The sequence below is a fragment of the Candoia aspera genome, chromosome 10 (genome assembly GCF_035149785.1).
Source record: "Candoia aspera isolate rCanAsp1 chromosome 10, rCanAsp1.hap2, whole genome shotgun sequence".
NCBI classification, from domain to species: Eukaryota; Metazoa; Chordata; class Lepidosauria; order Squamata; family Boidae; genus Candoia; species Candoia aspera.
Window position 1 is genome coordinate 15,388,908 of NC_086162.1, and position 27,059 is coordinate 15,415,966.

The following is a 27,059-nucleotide window of genomic DNA, read 5'->3' on the forward strand; positions in this document are numbered from 1 at the left end:
TTAAGGCTTAGCATGATGTGTGAATTACATCAAGGATTCTGCTTCCTCCAGCAATTGGTATGTCACAATGCATACGTAAGTCATCCCAGATGAAAACCATCCAGGCTGAGTTTATACATTCTATTAAGCCATAGTTTGCTGAACTATGGTATACTGAATCAACCAGAGTTGTCTGGCTTTGAACATCCCACTAAACCAAATACATAGTTTACAAATCAGAATTGGTTAGGATCACACATTAAGCCCAAACTCAGTTGACCAGATCATGGCTTCCACCTTGTCTTCACTCTCTGCATTCCCACAGAGCAATTAGGCTCACACGTTGCACAAACCATGATATGGTTTGGTTTCAGCATAGATTATTGGCCAATCATCATTTACAACTTAACAAGTGGTATGAACTGATGGGGCAAGCCATGGCATAGCACGATGTCTGTACCCTGCCAATCGGCAACATAGAGTAAAACCCACTTTTCTTCTTCCAAAGTATTACTGCCATTTGGTTATTTTCATTAGACATTCATCCTGCTATTCCTTCAGAATAAAGTGGCAACCGCAGCCGTCCTTATTTTGATCTCCAACAACCCTGTGAGATGGGGCTGGAAGACACCCAGTGGTCCCAAATCACTCCAGGAGCCGCTTCCTATCTGCAGGTGTCCTATGCAAAGAGGCCACTCACTCATGCAACGGACAGACCAAACTTTAAAAAGCACCTTTACTCCGCGGTGCTTAGGGAGGGTGGGTGGGGGAAATCCTCACCCGGAAGGGGGCTGCGGCGCACGTGCACCGGAGGAGCACCAACCCCGAACAAGCCACCGCCCGAGGCATCGTTCCAAGCCAATCGCGCATACCCCGCCCGGCAGGGAAGGCGGACCAAGGACGTCACGACTCCCACGCCCCTCTGACTGACAGGTCTACATTTAAAGCCTCCCAAGCAGCCGAATCATCAGACCACTCTCCGCCTTCCTGCAACTGCTTGGGCTCGCCACGTAACCCCTCCTGTTTAATTATGCGCCCCGCCCCAGAGCGAGGGGGCGGGGTCAGCGAGTCTGGAAAGCAGCAGCAGCAGCGAAGAGTGGGAGGGAGGCGAAGGCAGCCGAAGATTGCCGAGTGGCTTCGGCAGGTTGCTGTCGGAGCGACGCCGAGTCGCGAACTTGATCGCTTTCAGGAACTGCACCGGACGGAGCTGAGTCTGCAAGGCGGAGGTCTCCGCGGGCGCGGCCGGCGACATGGGAGCGTGCCTGGGGGTCTGCTCTTTGCTGAGCTGCGTGAGTGTCCCTGTTTCCGTCGGGGGAGCCCGACCCTCCCGAAGCTTTTCTCGGGCAGACGGCGGCGCGTCGTTTCGGTCCCTTTTGCTTGCAGGCATCTTGGGCGGGCGGGGGTTGGCCCGGGAGAAAAAGGGAAGGGAGAGTCCGGGATCTGAGACCGACGCCATTCTCGCCCCCCGCCCGGTTACTCGTGAGCCCGCTGCTTTGGGTCCCCCTCTGATCCTGCCCGGGTTTACTCGGAAGCCGGCTAGAAGTTGTCTCTTTTGCCTGGTTTCCCCCTCCTGAAATAGTGTTTCCTGCTCCCCCACTCCGTTCACGCCCCACGGAGAAAGGTTGCAGGGTCCTTTTCAGTGTTCAGTAACTCAAAGGAAGCAGTTCAACCGGTGTGGCTGTTAGACGAAGCCCCGCAAGTGGAGCTTCGAGGACCAAGCGATACTTCCTGGTTAGTTCCTTTTGCGTGTCGAGTCAGGAGACTCGCAGGCTGTTCGACCGCTGGAGACTCGGGGCTTGTGGAGAGCTCCGTGGTGTCTTCCCTGACGTCTCTTTATTTTGGAGAAGTGGATGAATGCGGAGGCTGGGTTCCCAGATTGGTCGCAACCATGGTTTGCTTAATTGTAGTTTCTTGAATGAACCACAGTTGTAGGCTTGTACTCCCTGCTCCGCTCCAACCAAACATTTTAGGGCTCTGGATTCTGAAGGTGGTTAGGTGGGAAAGCAATCAAATCCTTAGCTTTGGGGTGATAAAAGTGTAATCTTCAGACCTCAGTCCCTTCTGAATCCAAAGGTGCCCTGGATGTCCATTTTCTCAATAACTTTGTAGTGGGTTGAGTGAAGTGTTTCTCAAGCTTGGCAACTTCAAGCTGTGTGGACTTCAACTCCCAGAATTCCCCAGCCAGCTGTGCTGGTTGGGGAATTCTGGGTATTGAGTTCACGCAGCTTGAAGTTGCCAAGCTTGAGAAACACTGATGTAAAGTCTAATGAGCATCAAGTAGAATTTGAGGTGGGCTGCTTGCTACTGCTGTACTATAAATTCCCACCAGGCTGAAGATATTCAGCATATCTTTGAGAAAGTAGGTGTACAATGATGTTAATAGGTATGATCTTTTTTCCTTGGGTCAATAGGATATGCCTACAAACATTCCTTTTTTAAGCAATGAGTTAAAAGCGTCTTTCACAGACCTTTTGTGTTTTGCTTCTCTAACATGGGGGGGGGGGGGAAACAATGGACACATGAAGATTGCTACTTTGCTCATCCCTCTGAAACTTCTTCCCCCAGTCCATGGTACAGGAACCCTTTTTAAAAAGCCCTAATAATTGGCATTTGGGAAATGTAGTTTATGTGAATGGTAATCTTTGCAGTGATGTTGTTGGAAGATTGGGGGGGGGGATGTTGACAGTGCCCTGGAAACCAAAACCGAGAGTGGAATTGAGAAGACTGGTATGAGGCAACACCACGTTATAAGGAGGCGGTTGACGGTGTTGGCACACTTAGGGTATGACTTCACAGAAAGTCATCTGGGCGTGAACCGAATTGAATTCAGTGGGATGGACTTCTGAATAAATGTGCTGTTGGTGTCAAACTTTAGAAGCATTTAATTGGTGGATATTCCAAAGCTTCCAGGAAAAGCCCTTTAAAACACGCAAGCACACACGCACACCCCTGTTGCCAAGAATCTATTAAAATTTAATTAGACAAAATCTGTGTAAGACTGTGGCATGATCGGTGTGTGAAGCCTCATGTATATTAATTGGTGATAGATTATTATTACTAGTAAATTATTAGCAAGATTCATGTTTGTAGAGTCAGATCTCAGCTTGTTCAAACAGATTGATCTGATGTCTGTTTTCAGATTTATATGCTGCACTTTCTCTAATAAGAGCAGATAGGTTACACTTCTTCCAAATCTTTTCCCCACAGCAACCTTGTGGGTTGATAGAGTCACTTAGAAAGCTTTAGTAGTTGAGGGTGGATTTGGATCTGGGTTCTGTCTTTGAAGAGGCCAGGTTTGTGGTATAAATGAGGGATCATCTCTGTGCAAATTGTGAAGGATTTTTTTCTAGTACCAATTGCATGCATTCATTTTTTTAAAAAATTGCCCTCTGCTTTCCAGTCATGCATGTTTCAAAGTGGGGAGCTATGTTGGCCAAATAAGATTCAAAAGCAGTGGGAGAGATCTGCTTCAGTTCATTTTTCTTGAATCCTGTTAGAAGCAAGGAGATTCAAACCTGTCCTTCTTTGTACCCAGAATACAGCAATAAGTCTCAGTGAAGTGGGAGTGAATGGTTTTATGTCCTCATATTGAAATCAGTGAAGGATAAAGGCTTTGTGAAAAGCTCTTAAACATTTTTTTTTTTGAGGGGGGTGCCTTCGAGTCAGTGTTGACTCCTGGCGACTGCCTGGACTAGTCCCTTGGCAAGATTTTCAGAAGTGGTTTGCCATTGCTTGTTTCCTAGGGCTGAGAGAAAGTGACTGGCCCAATGTCACCCAGCTGGCTTCGTGCCTAAGGCAGGACTAGAACTCACAGTCTGCTGGTTTCTAGCCTGGTGCCCAAACCACTACCCCAAACTGGCTCCGAATGTGTGTTAGCATTGGACAATTCAGAGATAGAAATGTATCAGCTGATTGAAAGTCTGTTGTGTTGCAAAAGGTGTGATTAGGAGATGTGGGAAACTTGTGAAGTTTCTTTAAAAGCAACTGTGGACAGGCTAAAATGACTGAACCAATCAGGATCTTGTATGTTTTCCTGGGTTAAGAAATATACTAAATTATGACTAAGACAGTTGCATTGAAAGTGTTTGTAAAGGGAAAGGCAAGGCAATGAAATTGCTGCGTGCCTGTGACTATTTTGAGGATGTGCTGTATGGAAGCATCAAGAGAGGACATACGTAGTTCCTGAACTCTTGTAACACCAATGCAAAAAATAATTTGCTGTTAAGTAACAACGAAGTGGAATGCCACAACCTGGAGAACTTTTGGGAGTCCATTAAAGCATTTTTATCCACACTATTACTTAATAAGCTCTAGCTGACATTAAAAAAAATCTTTACAATTTGGAAAAAAACTGATATCCAAAAATACAAAATAAAACATTTAGATGGTTTAAACAGTAGTAGAAAAAAAAAAGGGGAAAAGCAAATTAAAAGGATCTGAATTCTGGCTATTTAGAAATATAGCATGGCACAAAGGTTTTGTTCCTGTTATATGGTCAAAGTTGGAGTAACTCAGTGGGAAGTGTGAGCCTGAAAGGAGCATATATGTCAGTTAGAATTTGCCAAGTATTTGTTGACTCTGGTTTTGCACTATATCTAAACCCTCCAAAGTGTTAAAATATGAAAATGGCCCGGTTCAAGCAGTGCTGGGCCTTGTTCCCTTAATGGCTGTTGTCTTGGAAAAGAACCTGAAAAGGATTCAGCCTCACTGAACTGTTTGCATTCACCACTTACAAGTGACATTTTGAGTTTTTTAGCTATATAATCTTGAGTCAGTCCTGTTTTTCAAGAATGTCACTGTGGATCAGGGTTTCTCAACCACGGTTCCGTGGCACTCTAGGGTTCTGCGAGAGGTCACTAGGGGTTCCCTGGGAGATCATGATTTACTTTAAAAATTGTTTCAGATTCAGGCCACTTCATTAAAGAGGTCAGTTTCTTTATTTTCAGTTTAAGAACACTGTTCATGCATATATACAGGCCTACCTATGAAACAAATATAATTTTTTCTGGCCTATATTTGAGCCTGAATGTGCAGGGGTTCCCTGGGGCCTGAAAAAGATTTCAAGGGTTCCTCCAGGTTCAAAGGGTTGAGAAAGGCTGTTGTAGATGCTTCAGAGGAGTGCACCTAGGTCAAGCATATGGAGAAAAAAAAAGTCCCAGGATCGAATGGGGACTATGTGGCATTTTAGGCCAGCCATTTCTCACTTGACTGTATTTTATTTGAGTAAAAAACATTCATGCTTTTTTCTCTGCAAAGCAAGTGAACCATTTGGGCCAGAATGGTAGTAATAAGAAGTGTAAAATGCAATAAAAGAGCAGAGCAGTTTTTTTAAAAAATGCAGCAAATAGAAGATAAGACAAAGAGAAATCCTAAAAGTGCTGAAATATATAACATTTTAAATTCGGCCCTTTTAGGGTTTCCTTAAATGCTAGGTATCTTCACACATCATGGCCATGTTCATAGGACAGGTTTGTCTGGGGGTAACTGAGCTGTAGTTTTTCCAAGGTTGCATGATCCGCTGAACCACAAGCTAACCACACAGGTTGGGATCACACAACACACTAGGCTAAAATCTGGATGGCTAGTGTGAAGATATTTAAGGCTAGTTTAGTAAGAGTTAGAGAGCCAGTTTACTGGAAAACGGAAGACCATGAGTTCTTGTTCTGCCTTAGCCAGGAAGCCAGCTGGGTGACCTTGGGCCAGTCACACACACTCAGCCCTAGGAAGGGGGCAAGGGCAAGCCACTTCCAAAATCTTGCCAAGAAAACTGCAAGCTGGCTGGGGAATTCTGGGAGTTGAAGTCCACACATCTTCAAGTTGCTAAGGTTGAGAAACATGGGTCTACACTATATCTTCAACCTATCTAGGAACACAACAGGCAGCAAACTTAGAAAGATAAAGGAATAAGAAGAAGCATTTTCACTGTGTCTTAGTTACTCTGTGTGATTCAACTACTGGCATTTTGTGTGACTTATCCTGCGGAGTTGCTGTTTAACCAGACTTATCTAGAGAGCATGGCTATGTGCCCCTTTGCTCTGGCACTCCGTGATGCCAGTGAAACAGCTCCTGCATTTAATGTGTGCTCGGCTGGGGAAAGGAGGGGAATTCCCGTCCATGGCCTCCTTGGAAATTCTGCCAGTACCCATCCCCTGGGACTGTGCTGTTGACGATGCCTATGGATTGCCTTTCTGCAAAGGAGCCAAGGGACTCCCCAGGCAGACCTTGCATAGCCCCTCCATCAAACCCAGCAGCACAATTGGCAGTGACCCTGTGATTGCTAGTTCTCAGATACTTCTGCAGTCACCAGGTTGTCTCCTCGTGGGTACCCTTCAAGTTTGGATTGGCTCACGGTGAACGAAGAAAACAACCCAGTACCAGGTCACTTTCTGAGCAGGTCGCCTACTGCAAGATTTGGGGCTGAGGCCCAACTGATGTGTGAGGTTGGCATTGCCCCTCAGCTAAGACTTTCCTCCTGGACATGGATGCTGCCATTTTGGTTACATGATGAATGTCACTTGGTGGACTCAGTATGCAGTTAGTGTACCTGCTGTCTTTAGCCTGGGATGTACCCCATGTGCTGAGCAATTGCTCCATAATGTCTTGCCTGGGAGGGCTAGTGACATAACATGTAGTCTAGCCCATCTGATGAGCATGAAGATGAGGAAAGCTGGTTAATGAGTTCTCAGGAAATACAGCTGGAGGTATGTAAAAAGGAAGTGGCTAGTTGCAGACTCTTGCTTGGCAGAGTCTGCAAAGCTCTGCAGGTGACTTTGGTTTTGGCACTAAGCTAGGCCAACCATTGTGGGTTATAAACCACGGGCTGTGCCTTAGCATTATCTGTGAGCCCATTCAGTAAGTCATAGTTAAAGTAAGGGTTAAAGTGGTGTTTGAATCAAGCCTACATGCCCGTAATCTTGAAGTCATGAAGAGCAGAAAGGATCAAGATGCACAGTGAGCCACGCAAAGACCATTCCAGCTTGTTTAGTTGGACTTTTCCCTCAACTCTTCCCTCCTCTCCACAGGGACATCGCCGCCAACTGGGAAAGAAAAAATATTTTTGTTTCTAAATTATATTCTGGGCATTTTTATTTACCACAATTTGTATTGCTTACCAGTAGCTTTGGGAGGTTTGTTATCCTAGAAGCAAAAACAAAATAACGGTGATAATTTCTCTGTGGAGTCCCTTTTCAAAATTATTCATTTTTCATGACCACGTCTCTGTTTATTTATTTGGATTATTTTAAAACATTTGAGGAACAAAATAAATGGCTACATAAAAGAAAAAAAGAGGAAAGTGGAAAAGTATGTAGTGGATGGAAAATAAAAATATCGTAAAGAGAATTTACAGTTGTCATAAAACTTAAAATTCATTATTCCATTGATTAAACTATGAATTGAGTATATGCAACTACTCAAGAAATAATTGAAAATCACAACAAAACTCTGAATATTAACAGTAATATTGATATCACCACAGTTTATCATGATACCTGAAATAGATGCATGTGATCTTGTAAGAAAAAAAAGATTCTTTGCCTTCTCACGTGGCTGCTTCTCCCTCTCGGCAGGCATCATGCCTCTGTGGTTCAGCTCCTTGTCTATTATGTGGCTGTTGCCCCTCTACGAAGAATTCAACTATAACGCGCCTGAGCTTCACCTTTTTCCTCTTCTTGGGGACGTTGGTGTCCATCATAATGATAATTCCAGGAGTGGAGGCAGAGCTGCACAAGGTGAGTGGCGCACGGTGAACTCATTCAACTGAGTTCATACTATGTAATTTTAACAGTTATAATAATCGTTAGGGCCGTGTGAGACATTCTGACCTTGTAGCCATTGTTCCAAGTTTGAAATGGATCGCTCCAGCATTATTGGAAGGTTCCAACACTGTTCTGATCATTCTGGAAATGTGGAGTCCTTGGTGTTCTCTGAGCCTTGTTGTTTTCTTGCAGACGTTTCATTGCCAGACTAGGCAACATCTTTGGTGCGAACAGGGAGAGGGCCTTGCTCTCTGTTCACACTGAAGATGTTGCCTAGTCTGGCAATGAAGTGTTTGCAAGAAAACAACAAGGCTCAGAGAGCACCAAGGACTCCACAGTTCAACCCTGAGCTACAGATACTGTATTCGCTTCAATTCTGGAAATGGTTTGAGCTCCGGACAACTCCATTTCATAATATTTCTAGAATTCTTTAGGAATGGTTGGCTGTGTTGGAATACTTCCGGTATTTGGAATGGAGCATTGTGCATTTGAAAGGTCTTACAGACCACTGGTGGTAATTCCTTTGTACATAATGTTCATATCCTGTCTTTTTTTTGGGAACTCTAGATGTTTTATCTCCACAACAGCCCCTTGGTTGGTTGGTTGGTTGGTTGGTTGGTTGGTTGGTTGGTTGGTTGGGCTGAGAGAAAAGGTCTTGCCAAAGTCACCCAGTCAGCTCCATGGTTGAATGGAAGCTTCTCTGGATCTTCCCAGTCCGAGAGTGGCACCATAACTTCTGCATTAAACTGAACATAGCTGAAGACAACCTTAGTTACTTCATATTGGGATATTGCACTTCCCTCCCCATAGGAATTTCTTTGAAGAGTGTTTGGAAATGACAGCTTAAATTAGAATGCCAGACCCTATGAGTTAACAGGAGCTGAATATAGAGCACACAGTTCCCTTACTGAGATAGCTGCCCTCTCCTATTTATTTCTGTCTCCTGTTCAAAGAACTGATGATGACCTTGAATGTAGGCATGTCTAACTAGGGATTATAGGATGGGAAATTCTAAATACCTGGAGGGCACAGTGTTGACTGATGCTATCAAAAGCTGGTCTACTCCTAAGGTGTCCTTGCTCCTTGACCTGCTCTGACCACAATTCAAAGGTGTCACAAATCAAGCACTGAGAATTGACCATAATGATTCCTCCCCTTCCCTCATGCATGTACACATGATACTTATTAAGCTAATGAATTCATAAAGCTTTCTCCTTATGCCATTAATAAGCTTCTTGGGGCTTTCAACAGCTCCAAGAAATATGCAAACTGCCTCTTGGTCCTTTAACCTTCCACTCACCTGCTATAGGGTGCCGAGCTCTAGTTTTAGCTTCCTAACAGACGGGAGTGGAAATTGGTAAAGAAGCCCATTTGTGATCTGTTCGTCTGCTCTTTAAGTGGTTTGTATGATGTCTTCCTTGTGGGGCCATCTATTCATTGGCTGGGTTTTACTATTAAAAAGAGCATGAGAATCTGGCTGCCATTTCCAGGAGTGTTTTCTTCCCTGTGAACGATGGTTGAGGTTTGCCATCCCATTCTTGCTGTGTTTTAGAGTTTCTCCTGGTGGTGTTTTTGAGCTACCTTTATTGCCAAAGTCAACAAATGGGTGAAGGGTGCTACTGTTTTCTGGTTTGGGTTGTATATTTCTTCATCGCCCCATAGCTTTCCTGGCTGCCCAGATTTCCCAATGGGGAAAAAGCCCAGAGGAGGAGTGCCCTCCTGAATTTGTTCTTTGGAATTGAATGGAAGGGCAAGGTGCCAGGGAAAGATGGAAAAATGATGGTGTAATTTGGCCACCTCACCTCCACCAAAAGCAAGAGCCTTCCCAAGTTTCTTTAACAAGATTTATTGAAAGGGGATAGGATGAGGTTACAGAAATCTCAGCACCTGGATTGTTTCCCCTCTTTAGGATATAGTTTACCTCCTGGGTTCATAAATTGGAGACTTTCTCCATCTCTGACTCATGGCTCCTGTGAGAATGGGGAAAGAGGCTCTTCTCTTAAGTGATAATTTGAGGGATGTGTAGTTGGTCCGAATGTGAATCTCTCTCTGGTTCTAAATATGCCATTGTATTGTCCATAACATAATATGGGGAATTTTACCAATGTTATAATGTTGTCCTTTGAAATAGTTCTTTTCTTGATGAATTGAAAAATAACATTGAGAAACATGCAAGGTAATAATCAGTAGCTGTTGTGTTAAAGCTTAGGGCTTGTCTAAAGTCTCTTTTTCCTTTGACCAGCTTCCTGGATTCTGTGCAGGAACCAACTCGCCTGCGGGCATCCAAGTTGACTGCAAGGCCTTCCTGGGTCTCAAATCAGTGTACCGCATGTGTTTTGCCACAGCTTCATTTTTCTTCCTCTTTGCCCTGTTGATGATCTGTGTCAGGAGCAGCAAGGACCCCCGAGCTTCGATACAGAACGGGTGAGGCCATTGTGTCTTCCGGCAAGTTTGGGGGAGTGAAAGTTCGTGTCGTGGAGAGGGGGCACCATGAAGTTGATATAGAAATTGAATACTCTGGCATGATGTCATGCCCTCCCCTCAGCTGTCCTTGAAGGCCAATACAGGAAGATTCCTTACCTGGAGACAAGGCCCCGGTGACTCTGGTCACATAGAAACCACAGAGCATGTGCTTCTCCAGTGCCTGTATTATAGAGACATTTGCACTGGCCTCATCTTACCATTATTGCATAAATACCCAGGGTGCTCAGGTCAATTTTACACCTCCCTGCTGCTGTCAGATTCCAACCCTGCTACAACACGCAGTGTTGCCAGGTTCTGCACAGCAGCACTCAGAATTCGTCAGATGATGACCAGTGCCATAAACTAGTCTTAATGAGCATCTAGTTTGTCACGCTAGAATGTTCTGTACTGATAGACATACTAACCTTTATGCTCCCCTATATTCATCTAATGCTTCTACACACACACACACACACACACACACACACACACACACGCGCGCACACCAGAGCTCTCTGTCCAGAAGAGTGCAGTGCTAGGAACAGCTAAGATACTGTGCGGAACTCTCCAACTCCCAGGCCTCTGGCAGAGGACCCGAGGTTGAGGAAGACACATACCACCCATAGAGGTGAGAAGGGATATTTTTTATTAGCTTTTATATTATTCTTTAGATTTTAATGTATTTTCTATGCTTTTAACTGACTGTACTCTGTCGTCCTTATGCTGGTCTTTGACCGTAATAAAGATTTGATCTGATTTGATTTGATTCGGGTGAGGCCATTAGCATGGGTGATGCTATTCACACTTAGGTTTTATCTTGTCCCAGACAGCAAACCAGATCAGGGAATCTGGGAGTTTATTCTGGGAGCCTTCCTTTGATTCAACTTGCAATTTCACTTTGTGTGTTTGCTTGTCTATGATTAAATGGGAAATGAAGCCGCAGAACCAATATTGATTTTGACTATGATTCAAGGGCTTATTTTTTTGCTCGGGCATCATTCCAAAGGTTGTCTTTCTGTAGCTGTCATCTCAGGACATTAAGCTGAACGTGATAGGATCACCATGTGTGTAAACACAGACATGTTTCTTTAACCTCAGGATCTGAAACATTGCTTTTCTACTTCCATCTTCTTGCTGGCACCCCCCTATTCCATAACTTTCTCCACTGATCCTTCCAAACTTCTAATAGATTTTTTTAAAAAACATTTTATGAAGCGTTGTTCTCTCCTAGATGTTGCCAGGACCATCTTTGTTAGATCTCTATTCTTCTTGACTGGAATTCTAAGAAATAGATAAAAACATTTCATCTTTTGAAGCTGGCCTTCCCTGTACAGACAGTTGGGTCAATTTTTATTGTGTATTGTCAACTTCAGTTCAAAACTCTAAGCAGGATAAAATAAACTGCTCATGAAAAACAGCTAGATCAATGGACTATTTTACAGAATCTTTTTTCCCCCCCAATTGGAACCCGGAATTGAAAGGCTGATTAAACACTTATTTCTCCATGTATTTTTGTGTGTTGAAATTTGTTTCTCCCCGCTAGTTCCCATATTTTATAGCACTGCCTGTTGAGGTGCTGCTTCAGAGGTGAATCTAGAGTACAAGTTTGCAGGAAGGCAGTGTTAAATGTCTTCGTGCCTTCCCTGAAATAGGACCATGTAAGCTTTATAAATAAATCATCTCTCAAAATAAAGTAACCTTGCTTTATCAGTGACCTGGTTTAATAGCATGCTAGCTCATACTATCGTTCAATTTAGTCTCTGAACCCAGGCTGTTCCTTAGCACAGTCTTTAATCACGTTTTCTTACAGCTTGCCTTAAATATAGTCTGGTATGTTATTGAAATTGGAACTAATGGCTTGTGGTAGGTTAGCTTGACTTAATTCAGTTCTGGCATGTGGTGTGAACCTGGAGTGATGGCTAACTCAAGGCTAAATCATAATTAGTCCTCTAGGAAAATGATACTGTTAGGAATGTCTGCAAAACAAGCGTTGCTCTTACAGCAATTTCTGGCTCCTTGGGGTTTATTTTTTCACACCTGCTGGAATGAAAGGGGAGGTGTAAAAATAAGGAAGGATTAGTCTTTGCTTGCCCAACATGCAGTAGCTCCAAATCTAATAGGATTTGTTTGGGTCCGGGAGGTGGATGTTGCACATTACTGGAAAATGAAAAAATAAAGCAGGAAGTATTAGTGAGAGCAAAGGATGCTGAGATACTGATCAAATCACAGCCAGCGGTGGTTTTCTGTGTCATATAGGACATGATTGCTGGTTGGGTGCCTTAACCGTGGTTGACTTAGCTTTTCTACAAATCTAAAGATAAATTTTCTTGCTGCCAACTTCAGGTTTTGGTTCTTCAAGCTCCTGATACTGATTGGAATAACTGTGGGAGCCTTCTATATTCCTGATGGAAAATTCACATCTGGTAAAAAAAAAAAAAGCATTTTTTTCTATTAAAATAGATTTGTGATGCAAAATTCTGTTTATAGGCATGCACTGTCTTAATTAAAGGGAGAGTCTCAGGGATGAATGATGGTGTTTAAGACTAGCTCTGGATTTTAAGAGAAGGGACTAAGTGCCTCTACCTGCTTTTACCAATATCAGTATTTTTGGGCTAATTCTTAGATAGCTTAGGTGAGGCTGTGGCCCTGTAAGCATGACACACTTAACTGGTCAAGGGTGATATTTTGTGCAAAGTTGAACACTTAATTAGTAGTAGAGCAGAAAAGGCTCAGTTTTAACCCAGGGCATTCCCAGGTTTATTTTGTCTTAAAGTACACTTCCCCATTCAGTTGTGTTGTTCATAGCTGGAAGACAGGATTAAACATCTCTAAGAATTTAAAGACCCTGTTTTGCTCCTTTAACCCTCTCCAAATGCCAGAAAAAGGGGTCCTAAAGATCCACTCTAGGAACCCCAGAAGAGATATTGGCAGGCTGCATTTTTTTGCATTCTAGATTGGTGTGGACTTTGGTATAGATGTCCCTAATACATCTCTAAATTGAATTTAGATATAGTGTGTATGCGCATGTGTGCTTTTGGGTCAGTGTGGACTCCTGGCGACTGCCTGGACTAGTCCTTGCAGTTTTCTTGGGAAGATTTCAGAAGTGGCTTGCCATTGCCTCCTTTCTAGGGCTGAGAGAGAGGGACTGGCCCAAGGTCACCCAGCTGGCTTTGTGCCTAAGGCAGGACTAGAACTCACGGTCTCCTGGTTTCTAGCCTGGTGCCTTAACCACTGCATCAAACTGGCTCTTAGATATATACAGAGATAGAGATAATGTGTAACCTGTAAAACTGCATAAAAACATCTAGCAGAAAATGAATCTGTGCAATTATTAAAATACTTTGAGGAGTAACATATCAATGCTCAAGCCCTTTTTGATATACAAATCCCTTTTGACATACCAGTGGCAAAGCCGTTTGGAATGATCTCTCCCTTGATATATGGTTGGCTGAGTGTCATTTAATTGTTTTAATTTGCTTTAGTGGTACGTATGGATTTTAGTGGTTTGTTGTAATTCTTTTTAATTATTTTGTACCCTGCCCAGAGTCACATTGCTTGGATTGGGTGGTCATATAAATGTTCCAAAGAAATAAGTAAACATTTTCCACTAGCAACTCTTAGAGTAGTCCTAGGTTGGCATACACCAGGCCAGCACAACTGTTGAGGGGAAAAGGTAACATTGATGAATTAAAAATCCTTGTGGGCCACAAAGAAATACCAGAAGTCCCACAGACTTCCTGCTAGAAGGTGGAGGTAGTGGTGGCAACGTGGCAACTGCAGCTCTAAATTTGCTTAAAAAAAATGATTACAAGTTTTCTCAATTACAACTAGAATTGATATTTACTGATGACTGTGGTAGATATGTGGGGGTGGAAGTTAATTTACATGGGGCTAAGACTTTGCTATTCAGGATCTATGCCCCAGATGAAAATAAAGCAACATTTTATAAAGGACTTATGGCTAAATTACTGGACTTACCATATGAAAATTGGTGCCTAATGGGAGACTGGAACAGAGTGGTTTACCCACAAAAAAATAGAACCTCTGAGAAAGATATTAAGGTCACACAAGTAAATTGCCAAAAGTTTTTTTTTATATGATGGAGCTTGTAGATGTATGGAGATACAAAAATGGTGACTAGAAAAAATATACCCCTTATGGACTTTCTGATTAAAAAAAAAAGGAATGTGATTTATGGGTTTGGTGATTAGGAAGGGTAGACTATGGAAAGAAGGAAATTATGTTGTAACCATAGAGAAGACAAAATATGAATGTACTTGTAACTGCTGTTAAGAAGATCAGAAGCTGCTTCTTTATAACTTTTTCTTTCCTCCTTGTCTCTATTTCTATCTTTGTACTTTTTTTTTTTGCTTATTTATTACTTTACTTTACTTTCCTTCCTTTTTTCTTTCAAAATTTATATGGTTTTTACTCTTTTAAAAATTTATATATATATAAGAATTTTCATATAATAAAAGATGAATCAAAAGAAAAAAGTGCAAGAAAAGAAACAAAACTAAAGTTAAGAACTATATAAATTACTTCTGACCTTCTGTTCAACAGATAATTACAATCTTATTGTCCCTCCTCCCTCTTAACTATTTTACAAATCTCCTCACCCCCTCATTTAGTCTGCATCTTTCTTAATCTTCAGATCCATAAATCATCAATTCATTTTTGTCTACTTTCAGCAAAAAGTCCATATAAGGTTTCCAATCTTTCAAAAAAGTTTTTGTTGTTGGTTCTCTGACCAAACAGGTCAGTTTTGCTATTTCTGCAAATTCTGACATTTTCACAATCCATTCCTCCACTGTAGGAATTTCATTATTCTTCCGTTGGCAGCTCTAAATTTACTACTTTTTAAAAAATGTTGGCAAGCCACTCAAGGCTGCTTGGTGGCCCACATGTTGTATAGGCCTAGTGTACGCCAATTTGGGGAACAGGGAACAGGAGAAATTAAGGCTGAGAGAAGTTATAATTTGTTTAAGGCTGACACGTTGCTTCCAAATTATTTTTAAAGCTTGCACATCCCCCAGGCCTTTGTGATATATTTAAACTTCCTTGTGGGCTATGTTATCTCACTGATGGATCGTGGCTTGAGAGAATGTTGAGGAGTGATCTTGTGTCTCTTGTGCTTCTCCCCAATGAAGTCTGGTTCTACTTTGGTGTGGTTGGTTCCTTCCTCTTTGTCCTCATCCAGCTCATCCTCTTGATTGATTTTGCTCACTCCTGGAGTCAAATTTGGCTGCGCAATGCGGATGACGGCAACAGCAAGTCCTGGTATGCAGGTCTGTACAGATTACACCTGTTCGTTTGGGTTTGAAAATAGATGCTCCGAGTGTGGATGGCTGAAGGAAGGAATTGGCTTTCCCCACCATGATGCTCCAGATCTGCTGGGACTGGCGTTCCTCAAATACTCAGCTAATATGGACAAAAGCCAGATGTGCTGGGAGAAGAGGAGAGAACTCTGGTTCAGCACATCTGGAAGCCTGATGTGGGGGAAATTTAAGCAGGATGCAAAGTTGATTTTCAGGCAAAGGGTTACAGGTGCTGTTTGAATGCAGTGTTGGGGGCTACATTTGAATTGTAAGAGGGGCCAGGACAGAGTGGGTGGGGTTAGGAGAGAAACTGAACTCAGTTGGGTTTTGTTACATACTTAATGCATGTCCTTCATGTTATTCTCTCTGTTGTGAGTAATTCTACATATAGCATGGAGAAAGAATAAGAAATAGTATACCAAAGAAATTAAAGGCATGAGATAAGGGGCGGGGGGACATAGCTTGAACTAAACTTTTAAGTGGGTGTTTAACACTGCATGTACCTCCTAGCTGTTGGGGTGAAGGCAACAGAATGTTGGCTAGCAATGTAAACTGTAGATTAGTGAACCTAGCTTGCATAGAATAGCAGGGGCATGCTTAGGGTAAAACTAAGGACGTAGGGTATGGTTGCACTTGTGGCGTATTGCCCCCAGTACCCCCAAACTGGAAGGTACTATCCTTACTGTTAGCAGGGAATGCTCCCCTGGCTAAGACAGCAGCTTAGTCCACATCTTTCCTATATTACTAAAAAGCATTAGGTAGAAGCACTGATTTAATCCAATGCTGTTAATCTGGCTCTTTCCCTGGTATTCAGTCACCTTCTCCCTTCTGCCGCATTAAATATCAAAGACAATTGTTGTAGGGTCCCCACATCCAAGGTCTTCAGGGGCTGCATGGAGCTGTGGGCTTTGGTTGTACACCCTTTGCTAAGCCTGAACCATGATGTATGAACCGTGATGGTGGCATTCACACAACCCATTAAGCTAAAAACAAAGAAATGATTGATATGATGGTGTAATCCAGCAATTGTGAAGTAAGGGTGAATCAGGATGAGTATTCAGCATGTTGAGTAAATATTTCAGAAAGTTCTACATTGCCAATCTGATGGTTCTTCTTTTTCTCCTCCTCTTCCTTAGCTTTGTTTTTCTTCACCTTTCTGTTCTATGCTGTCTCCATCGCTGCTGTCGTGCTACTCTACGTGTATTACACCAAACCAGATGGCTGTACCGAAAGCAAGGTCTTTATCAGCCTGAACCTCATCTTCTGCATTGTGGTGTCTGTGGTCTCCATACTGCCCAAAGTCCAGGTAAGATCTTGTGCTCAGAAAGTATGGCGAACCATTTATTTGTCTCTTTTTCCATCACCTTAATTGTAAGTGGATTCAGGGTAGTTTTCAGATATTAATGACACTTAAAATAACAGTGATAAATCATACAGGTTACATTTGATCATTAAAAGTAATACAGCAGATTTAGGCACCAGGAGCTCCATTGTAATCGCCAAAGGCCTTCTAAAAACCAGGATTTTACCAGCCTCTGGAAGACCATGAGAATGGAATGCCATCCTTGCCACAGGGAGCAGGCTGTTCCATAGGAAGAGGTATCACTAAGAGTGCCTACCATGGGGCTCTCTCCTTGTAGGTGGGGATCCTTCAGTTGCTAGCTGACAGCAAGTAGAGCAAATAAATAAGTAACTATGATCTTAGTGCAAAGGTACCTACATTGTCATGTCCAGTTTGGCCCTGGTTTGGCCTGAATCTGCTTTTCAGTACTTGTAACAAGAGTTGCTGCTTCTCTACAGGATGCTCAGCCTCACTCTGGCCTTCTCCAAGCCTCCATCATTACCCTCTACACCATGTATGTCACATGGTCGGCTTTGGCCAACGTACCAGGTAAACAGTGTTGCTCTGTTCCTTTTTGAGTGTTTCATGCCTTTTTTGAGATGGAACCTGCTTCTGAAATAAAAATGTCTGACATGGTACGTGATCAAGCCAAGAGAATTCATCAACCCTGTAAAACATTATCTTCTGAATCAGTGGAATGCTTGGACAATTGCAGAACAAGCTTGGGCCTAAACCTCAGAGAGCCTTCTGTCATTGTGGAGCCACAAGTAAACATATGCTTGATCTCTGCTTTGACTTCTGTAGTTGGCTTAACACTTTGGGCCCAGCTATAATGTGTGTAGTTCTGTTTGGGCTTAGTATGTTGTGGTTTGCTCAATAAACCATGATTAAATCATGACTAAATGCCACAGGTGAAGCCAGGATCTGAATTTCTTTTCCCTGAGTTCCATTTGCCATTTGCCCAGCTCTTTATTTCATAAGCTGAAGAATCTAAGGAGGTCCTTGCTGGATCAGAGAAGAGATTCATCTGGTTCATCAGCCTGTTTCCCTTAGACCACATTTGTGTACATTGTGCCAAACCATGGGTTGCAGTTGTAGAATATACCATAGTTGTTTGATTTTACCCTGTGGTAAACTGTGTTTTGCAATCCACGGTGAGAGGGTTTACCAGTACTCTTAAGCCAAAACTCCTCAATTTGCTTAGTGCAAAGTGTGATCCCATCCATGAAATTAGGACTCTAGAATGTAAGAGACTCTTGACCAACCATCTGTCTTTTTCCAATCTTCATGGCCTTGGCTCTTGGGAGAACCTGTTTTAATTCATTTAATTCCTCTAAAAGACATTCCTGGATTCTTGGACTTTTAAGCATCTTCCATTAGTTTTTGCCAGTTTTGTGTCATCTACATTCAGACGTGGTGCCCAATTCTGGAAAAAAAAAGGTATCTCACAAAGGGGGCATGATTCATGCTGGAGGGAGAGAAAAGGGCTAAGCCTACACTTGGTCCTGTAGGTGGGTAAGCATTCCTACCTCACTCCCTAGGAGGACCTGGTCAAGCAGCAAGCCTGGGAGTATTTGAGGAGCAGACCACTGTCATGCTTGAAATGAAATGCACACTGGATTTCTTTCTCTCTCTTCTTTTCATAGACAAACACTGCAATCCAACTCTCTTGGTAAGAACGGCAGGGAATGGTACAGCTGCTCAACCTGTGAATGGCCAACCAACTCAATGGTGGGATGCCCCAAGCATTGTAGGGTTAATCATATTTGTCTTCTGCACCCTCTTCATAAGGTGAGAATCCTGATCCAATGACCTGCATGAATTTAAGCCTGGGTTTGCTTAACCATTAGTTTTTGAATATAGCAAAATTGACTAGGTTCACAGAATGTGCTAATCCATCAACTAGTTTGCAGATCAGCATGTCTGCATCCTAAGCCAAACCAAACAAATCACATTGTGGCTAAGCGTGATATTGTTCAGTGCCTGACAATGCGTTGCAGAGATGTTTTCTGTACATTGAGCATCTCTGTTTCAGCTTGAGGACTCCCTCTGCTGGTCATGAGGGATAAATTGCTTACGTTGATTTGATTGATTGAATATATGCCATCAAATCGATGTCAACTCTGAGCCACCACATAGGTAGACCTTCTCCAGGATGATCTGTCCCCAAACATGATCCTTCTGGTCTTCCAATGGTGCAACCATCACCACTGTGATCAAGTCCATCTACTTGCTGCTGGCGTTCTTCTCTTTCCTTCCTCCTTTCTCAGCATTACGGATTTCTCAAGGGAGCTGGGTCTTTGCATAATACGTCCAAAATTTGAGCCTGACTATCTGTGCCTTGAGTGAAAATTCTGGACTGATTTGCTCTGTGATCCAATTGTTTGTTTTCTTGGCTATTCATGGTATTCCGAGCAGTCTTAAGCACAGATTATTTGGAAGAGTAGGGACTTGAAAGGGTTTAAAATGGTTAAGACAATCTCCTTGTAGTCTCTTCCCTGAAAGTAAAACTTTAACCAACCTGGTGGGTATTTATACTTTTTACATGCTGGCCCTATAAAGACAATTCTCTTGGTGCATCTAATCACGTTTCAATAAAAGCCGAGGACAAAACTGTATCACATGAAGTGTTTATTGATATGGGAGCAAAACTAGGTTGTGTGGGATTTGTGCTCTTTCCCCATGTGGTTCCTCTACTGAGCTAGATGTTCATCCTCCTCTCTCTGGGGTGAGACAGATGTGCAGATACAACACTGATGGTCACACTGTGATATCTCAGGGGAGTGCCTGGTTCCATGCCCCATCTGCTTGCCATTTATTTTTAGATACACTTAATGAGATAGACCCAGTTTGGTGTAGCGGTTAAGGCATCAGGCTAGAAACTGGGAGACTGAGAGTTCTAGTCCCACCTTAGGCACAAAGCCAGCTGGGTGACCTGGGGCCAGTCACTTTCTTTCAGCCCTAAGAAGCAGGCAATGACAAACCACTTCTGAAAAACCTTGCCAAGAAAACTGCAGGGACTAGTCCAGGCAGTCTCCAAGAATCAGACACGATTGAACAGATTAAAAAAAGGAAAGAGACATAATGAAATGGGAAGTTGGCATGCTATAAATTCTCACACTCTAGCATTGTCTTTATTGACAAGAATGCCTGTGGACCTGGCATGGTCCCTATAGACATTCTTTGGAAATAGCAATGGTGGGATGTAGCCTGGGGCTTTGGAAATGTCAACCTGTCCAGGAGGAAGAAAGGCAAAGAAAAACTGAAGAGGTGATGGTGATATGGAGTTACCAGGGGTGTGACTTGGGAATTTTGGTGATGATCAGTCTCATTTGTAAGGATATACAGTATTCACAGATCCTGAAATAGAACATTCTATAGAAGGTTGGACTGTTCAGATTCCCCTTCAGACTACACTGAATCTCCTCCAGACCTAGCCATTCCAGGAGTGGTTGTCTTAAGTAAAGCCTCCAAACTGGAAGGGGTTTGAGGTGATCTACAGTCCTGTTTTGGGGTTGATCCCTCCAGTACACCACACATAGCTTCTTGTTTGGAGGATTGACTTCTAGAAACCATCAAATCACCCCTGGAGTGGCATAGCCTGGAAATGGAACACTTCCAAGTTCTCCAGAATGTTCTGTTCCCAATTCTGAGAGTTTTACACATCCTTATTCATGTGTGTTTGCTTTCTGGTAAATGGAGGTTTGGTGACCGGTTGGATCCACCTTGGTAGCAATTTCAAAAGAGCTCCCATGAGCTATTTTCAAAATACCAAATGTCCCCACCAGCCCCAAAATACTTGCTTCTAAAGCAGGCAATAGGAACTTCATTTGCCCTATGACACCCTCTTGACAAAGCTGGGTTTAAAAGAGTCCATAAGCTTTAAAACAATGGATCCGAAGAGTTTCTCCATTGATAAGTGCATAATGGATTGTACGGAGGGTGAGCAGGAGGGATGACTGTAGATAAACCTACTAGGTCTCATTTGTTTTGATTTTAGCCTCCGTTCCTCAGACCATGAGCAAGTGAACAAGATGATGCTAACAGAAGAAAGCCCAGCTATGCTAGGGGGTGGAAACACGAACATTGAAGGTGGGGTGCACCGGGCTTATGACAACGAAGAGGATGGAGTGCCTTACAACTATACTTTTTTCCACATCTGCCTTCTCCTGGCCTCCCTCTACATCATGATGACACTTACCAACTGGTATAGGTGCGTACAACTGGCACTGTCCTTCCTCTGCTCCAGTTCCATCTGTTTCAAGTAACTTTCAACTTTAATTTAATTGAGTTGTGTTTGGGGTGGGGGGGTTGCTATCTGAAGGCTGTTTGGAAATGTCAACTGGTCCAGAACCATTATGCTCTGGGATTTAGCCTTTTGAGCACCTGTTAGCTAGTGCTCTCTTTGTGGACTTCTAGTGTGGTTTTGGATACGGCCCCAACAGTGTGTATCCAGAGTATGAACTTGTCAGTTTTTAAAATAATGATGAAGAGATGTTGCTTCCTTGAGATGGTGCTCTTTTCTATTCCAAGTGTGAAAGCCACCTAAGATGGAATTTTCCTTCAACACTGAGGTTTGGACATCTCCTATAAGCAGCAGAGTAATGTAGAGGTTGCAGAGCAGGCAGCATAGCATATGCCTCCCTCTTCTAGCTCCTTGCCTTCCTGCATCTAGAACAGCCTTTCTCAACTTTTTGACCCTGGAGGAACCCTTGACATATTTTTCAGGCCTCGGGGAACCCCTGCACATTCAGGCTCAAATAGAGGCCAGAAGTTACAAAACTATTACATTCATTTCATGGGTGGGCCTGTATATATGCATTAACGGTGTTCTTAAACTGAAAATAAAGAATGAAACTTTTCTCTTGAATGTGAAGTTGCCCAAATTTGAAATAATTTTTAAAATAAATATCCCAGGGAACCCCTAGTGACCTCTCGCAGAACCCTAGGGTGCCACGGAATCCTGGTGGAGAAACCCTGATCTAGAATCTTCCAGAGGCAGTCATTTGTAGAGCTGGCCCTGACTGAGCGTTCCCAGTAAACAGACTCTTTAGAACCCAAATAGGATGGGTTTTCCTAAGCTTAGGAAAAGGATGTACAGAGAGGCATGGTACCCAGAAGATGTCGAACCGTAATCTGGTTGGATTGGGCTTCATGTGAGGTGCAAACCCTCACAGCATAACCTAGCATGTTGGGCGAATCAACCTGCTATGCCTTATTCCACTAATCACTGTTAAGAAAAAATCCTGGCTTCTTAGGACGCTCCATGCTCCTTCAGGTTTCCAGTGTTCCTGCTTTGCCTTCTCCCTGTTGCCTGGGAAACCAGCATGATGTGTCAGCTTGGCACAAGTCAAGCTTTGGGAAGAGAAAAACGCTTTCTCCTCAGATGAACTCAACGGTGTCTGGGGGAGCAGGGGCAGGTGCTGCTTACAAGCTGGCAAGCCGTGCCTAGAATGGAGCATTTTGGGTTGAGGGACATGGGGGGGGGGAATGCAGGGGAGGCGAGACGGTGGTTGCAAACAACATTGTCTCTTCCTGGAGCTGAAGACCACGATACTCGTTTGCATAGAAGTTTATCTCTGAGCCCTTTGGTTATTTTTAGCGCACGACTTGCTGTCGCGTCCCCAGACCTGCAGCCATGCCAAGGAGCTCTGCAGTGGGCTGGCGTTGGCCACTGATGCCTCAGCAGGGTTGACGGGGAGGGTGTGTGTGTAGAGGGAACGTGGTCTGCTCCGTGACACTGCTCTGACCAAAAATCCAGGCTGCCCTGCCAAATTCTTGGCTCCCACTGCCCTGTCCAAATGAAAACAAACTAGAGAAGGGCTTGTGTGCCAAACTGGGGTTGTGTTCTTGACTTTGCTTTCCCTTGGAGAGCGTGTACAAGGTCAGGCTTAGTGTGTAACTGCAAGAGCCAGGCCGGAAAAAAGGGAAGGGCCAGGAATGGGCCTGGTGCTGCAAGTGGGGTGAAGAGCCCCCGTGGCTCTTCTGCCACAGGCAGGCTGGTTTTGCTACTGTGCAGACGGCCCTGGGAACGGCCTGGCCTTGCCACGTTACTGGGGTGCGGGTCAGCAAGGCCCCACGGGTTGTGTGGAGGCCCTTCTGCCTCCCCCACTGGGTTGGGTTTGTTTGGGAAGAAGGCAGGAAAAAGTCTTCCGGGAGGCGGTTACTCATTTACCAAGGCTTTGGCTGGGTTCCCACCTTGCCCTAAGCTGTGGCTTGTTTAACTGAGGGTTACCTGAATAAATTCCACTTGGCTGGGCTTAGGCGCCAAGCCCCAGTTTACAGGCCACAGCGGCTGGGTTTGCAGCAGAAGCACAGGCAGGAACAAACAAACCACAGGTTGGTTTAGCATGATGTGCTCCATCTAGAACAGCCTTTCTCAACCTTTTGACCCTGGAGGAACCCTTGACATATTTTTTCAGGCCTCAGGGGAACCCTTGCACCTTCAGGCTCAAAGAGAGGCCAGAAGTTACAAAATTATTATATTTGTTTCATGGGTAGGCCTGTATATATGCACTAACAGTGTTCTTAAACTGAAAATAAAGAATGAAACTGACCTCTTCAAGGTGAAGTGGCCTGAATTTGAAACAATTTTTTAAATAAATCGTGGTCTCCCAGGGAACCTCTGGTGACCTCTCGTGGAACCTGAGGGTGCCACGGAACCCTGGTGGAGAAATCCTGCTCTAGACTAGTCTAATGGATATGGATTGGCAGCAGCGCTCCAAGGTTTTGGCAGGAGATTTCCACCCCTAGAGTTATTAGGGGATCTTCTCCATGCAAGGCTGGTGTTCTGCCTCTGAGCCATGGCCCTTCTCCCATACTTGTTTCCCCTTCGTTGGACTTCCAAGGAGGCCTTTGAGGACACAGGCTGTGCTCTGTGAGTTGGAGTGCCCTGGATGTTTGCTTTGGAACCGTGAGTTTTGAGGCGTGTAGCAGCTCCAGGCCTCATAGCTTTCCTTGAATGGGCTTTTCTTTCTCTTCTGAAGGAGCGACTAAATGAATAAAGCCAGCCTCGTTTGGAGTTGCATGCTTAGGAATTTTGAAATTGTTTTTAGGATTAATAAATGCTGAATGTGTGCAATCTTATCCACATCTATCCTGGTGGAATGCAGTGTGCTGTATTAAAGCGGTGTGTGTTTGTGTGTGACAGTGGGAGGGAGGGAATTGTAAAATGCCTGGTGGACTTGAGTACAGTTTGTTTTTTTAAGCTTCTCCTAGCTAACATCTAGATGACCTAAGATAATCTCAAAAACAACAACCACAAGTAATTAGAGTTGGCCCTAGTTAAGATTTGGATGGAAGACCACTAGGTTATACCAGGTCTGTTTTCGATGGCAGTTATACAGTGGCTACTGAGAAGGCCCAGTTTAATGCATCAGCAAATTGAAAAAAGCACTCTGCTAGAATAGGTCTCTTGGTAGTATAGCTTTTGGCTGATATGAAATGGGATTATAACTGGTGTGGTAGTCTAGTGCAGCCTTTCTCAACCTTTTGACCCTGGAGGAACCCTTGAAATATTTTTCAGGCCTTGGGGAACCCCCGCACATTCAGGCTCAAAGAGAGGCCAGAAGTTACAAAATTATTATATTTGTTTCATGGGTAGCCTGTATATATGCACTAACAGTGTTCTTAAACTAAAAATAAAGAATGAAACTTACCTCTTTCATGTGAAGTTGCCTGAAGTTGAAATAACTTTTTAAATAAATTGTGATCTCCCAGGGAACCCCTTGGGACCTCTCGCAGAACCCTAGGGAACCACAGAACCCTGGTGGAGAAACCCTGCTCTAGTGTGACTGGAAAATAGAATTCCAATTAATCGATTTGAGCTACTGTATTCGCAAGAGTGAAAATGCAAAAGCTTCTAAATCAGTGTTTCTCAAGCTTGGCAACTTTAAGACATGTGGACTTAAATGTATTGTTCTGGGAGTTGAAGTCCACATGTCTTAAAGTTACCAAATTTGGGAAACACTGTTCTAAATGGTAGTTCCATATAATCTGTGTTAGTGTAGCAGTGAAGGCATTAGGGAATGACTTGGAAGAACAGGCGTCTGAGCTGAGCATGAAGGTTACAGTTGATGTATGAGTCTCCAGTACAAGTTACCATTGCATTCTGTGGGCCTGGGAATCTGATGAGCGATAGTGCGTCAGCGCTGTATTTAGAGAGCAGTTGCTATCCAGCTGTGTACAGATGCTGGAACAAATAGATTTCTGTTTTAGCTGCACCCTAGAAGAACACAGCAAATAATCGGATGTGAACAATGTACTTTTCTGTAGCAGACTTGGCTGCAGCCTGCTGAAGATGGTTTCATTCATGCTTGGTGCATGAAACAACTCCTTTTAATGTGCTTTGTTCTGTGCATAGAGTTCTTTTCTGCATATATGCTTTTGCCTTAGAAGCTACAAAGATTCTTTGGCTGGTGTGCCAGCACATGGCTTTTCAGCTCCAATGTGAGCTTGAACAGTTGGGAATGATAGTTTCCTAGTATGGGTAGATGTGTCATCTCTAGGAGATGGGAGAGACATGGATTTAAACCCATCCGCTGTCCTAGAGTCAGACTTTCTCCAACCTCAGAGGATTGCTGTGATTAAACATTGGGAGAACCATATGTGTCACCCTGAGGAACATCTATACTTGACAGAAGGTTGGATATTGTCATGAGTAAGGATGGCGAGCAGGGGGCTCCCATCCAGGCTGTAAAGCGCATGCGTAGCACTGAGGAATTAGGTGGCCATTCCAAGAGACACAGATCAGGCCCGCCTTAACCTTTGGGTTTTTCCCACGCTTCTTCAGTTTGTTAGGATTTTCCTGTTATGCAGCAGCAATAAAACACTAGAGACCTGTTCCTTGTCTCAGCGTGGTTCCTGGCTGTTAGGACAGATATGGTGGGCAAGGTTGGATATGGTGGGCAAGTGACAGGAAGAATCTTTATGAGTCTGTTAGCTGAATGTCTGATATTCATGTGTCTTTTTCCCAGGCCTGATGAAAGCCGTCAAGAGCTGACCAGCCCATGGACTGCTGTCTGGGTGAAGATTTCATCAAGCTGGGTTGGGCTTCTGCTTTATGCCTGGACTTTGATTGCCCCACTTGCACTTCCAAACCGTGACTTCAGCTGAAACTTCTCAAGAGTGCCATACCTCCCAAGTGGAAGAGTTACACAGTGCCATGAGAAATAAGCAAGCAAGATCACTATTCCTGGTTTGAACTGTAGGTGTGGGCTCTCATGCTTATGAATGCAGAAGTGATCAAGCCTCCTTCTCTTTCCCCTGTCTTACATTCAGGCAAATCTACCACTTTTGTGCCTTCATTTCTTAAAAATTTCTAAGAAAAATTGTGAAGCTGGTTTAATCCACTTACGTGTGCAAGACTTGACATGCATTTGTGGTGGAGGATGTGTGCCCAGCTTTTTTTCCTTACGCTAATGGCCTTCCAGGTATATTGTGAAATACCTGAGTAACTTACACGGTGTTGCCCATCTTCTTTAAAAAGATATTTGGCATAGGAATAACGGTATGTGTTCTTTTTTAAGTAGTGGTTCAGAGGAATTCTTCACCACTTTGCCTTGTTACGTGGAGCCTTTTAAATAAATCTCTGTTCTTTTTGATATGGAACCTGATGGTAGTGGACTAAAAATCCTTCCGTGAAGTAGATGAATGTTGAGCATAGAAATAGACCATCATTGTAAAAGTGGCTGGGTTAGGACAGCCTTCTGAAAGCGAAGTTGTTTTTAATAAGGTGGCACTTGGAGAGGATTCAGCTCTAACTTTGGGGTGTGTTTTCTGTTTGGAGAAGGGATTGTTCATGGAAAAATTTCCAGAGTAGGTGGCATGTGGTGCAAAATGGGAATTAAATATCCAGACTTGCTGGAAGAGAGCATTGGGCCACTTGAAGCAACAATAGATTCTATCTTGTTTTAAGCCCTGATGTGGTTTGATTTTAATATAGCATTCTGTCCCAACCCAGTCAATTACAGTTTATTTACTAAACCATGGTTAAACCATGGTATAGCATGCTCTGGGAAAAGTGCCTCACTCCGGCGTTTAAGTCACAGACGCGTGACAAATGCTTGTGTCTTGTGGCAAGAAATTCCACATATGGTAGGGTTGATTGAATGTACTAGAAAAATCACATCAGCCTCCTAGACTACTTTAGACTCTGTTTCTCTTTACCAGACATGAGTTGTGATTGATCAGAATGACAAA

The 27,059-nt window shown here is 43.5% G+C and overlaps 1 protein-coding gene across 1 annotated transcript; it reads left to right on the forward strand.

The window, feature by feature from the left end:
- The first annotated feature begins 1,101 nt into the window (after positions 1-1,101).
- Positions 1,102-26,511, forward strand: SERINC2 (serine incorporator 2). Its single transcript, XM_063311899.1, has 10 exons — positions 1,102-1,268; positions 7,548-7,709; positions 9,979-10,160; positions 12,543-12,622; positions 15,350-15,487; positions 16,654-16,823; positions 17,318-17,408; positions 18,506-18,650; positions 20,860-21,072; positions 25,835-26,511. The coding sequence occupies exons 1-10, from the start codon at positions 1,230-1,232 to the stop codon at positions 25,971-25,973; spliced, it is 1,359 nt and encodes a 452-aa protein (XP_063167969.1). The 5' UTR covers positions 1,102-1,229; the 3' UTR covers positions 25,974-26,511.
- Positions 26,512-27,059: the final 548 nt, after the last annotated feature.

Coding starts and splice junctions, on each gene's coding strand:
- SERINC2 (XM_063311899.1), top strand. CDS start 1,230: ATGGGAGCGTGCCTGGGGGTCTGCTCTTTGCTGAGCTGC. Junction 10,161..12,542: donor CGAGCTTCGATACAGAACGG/GTGAGGCCATTG, acceptor TGCCAACTTCAG/GTTTTGGTTCTTCAAGCTCC. Junction 21,073..25,834: donor ACACTTACCAACTGGTATAG/GTGCGTACAACT, acceptor TCTTTTTCCCAG/GCCTGATGAAAGCCGTCAAG.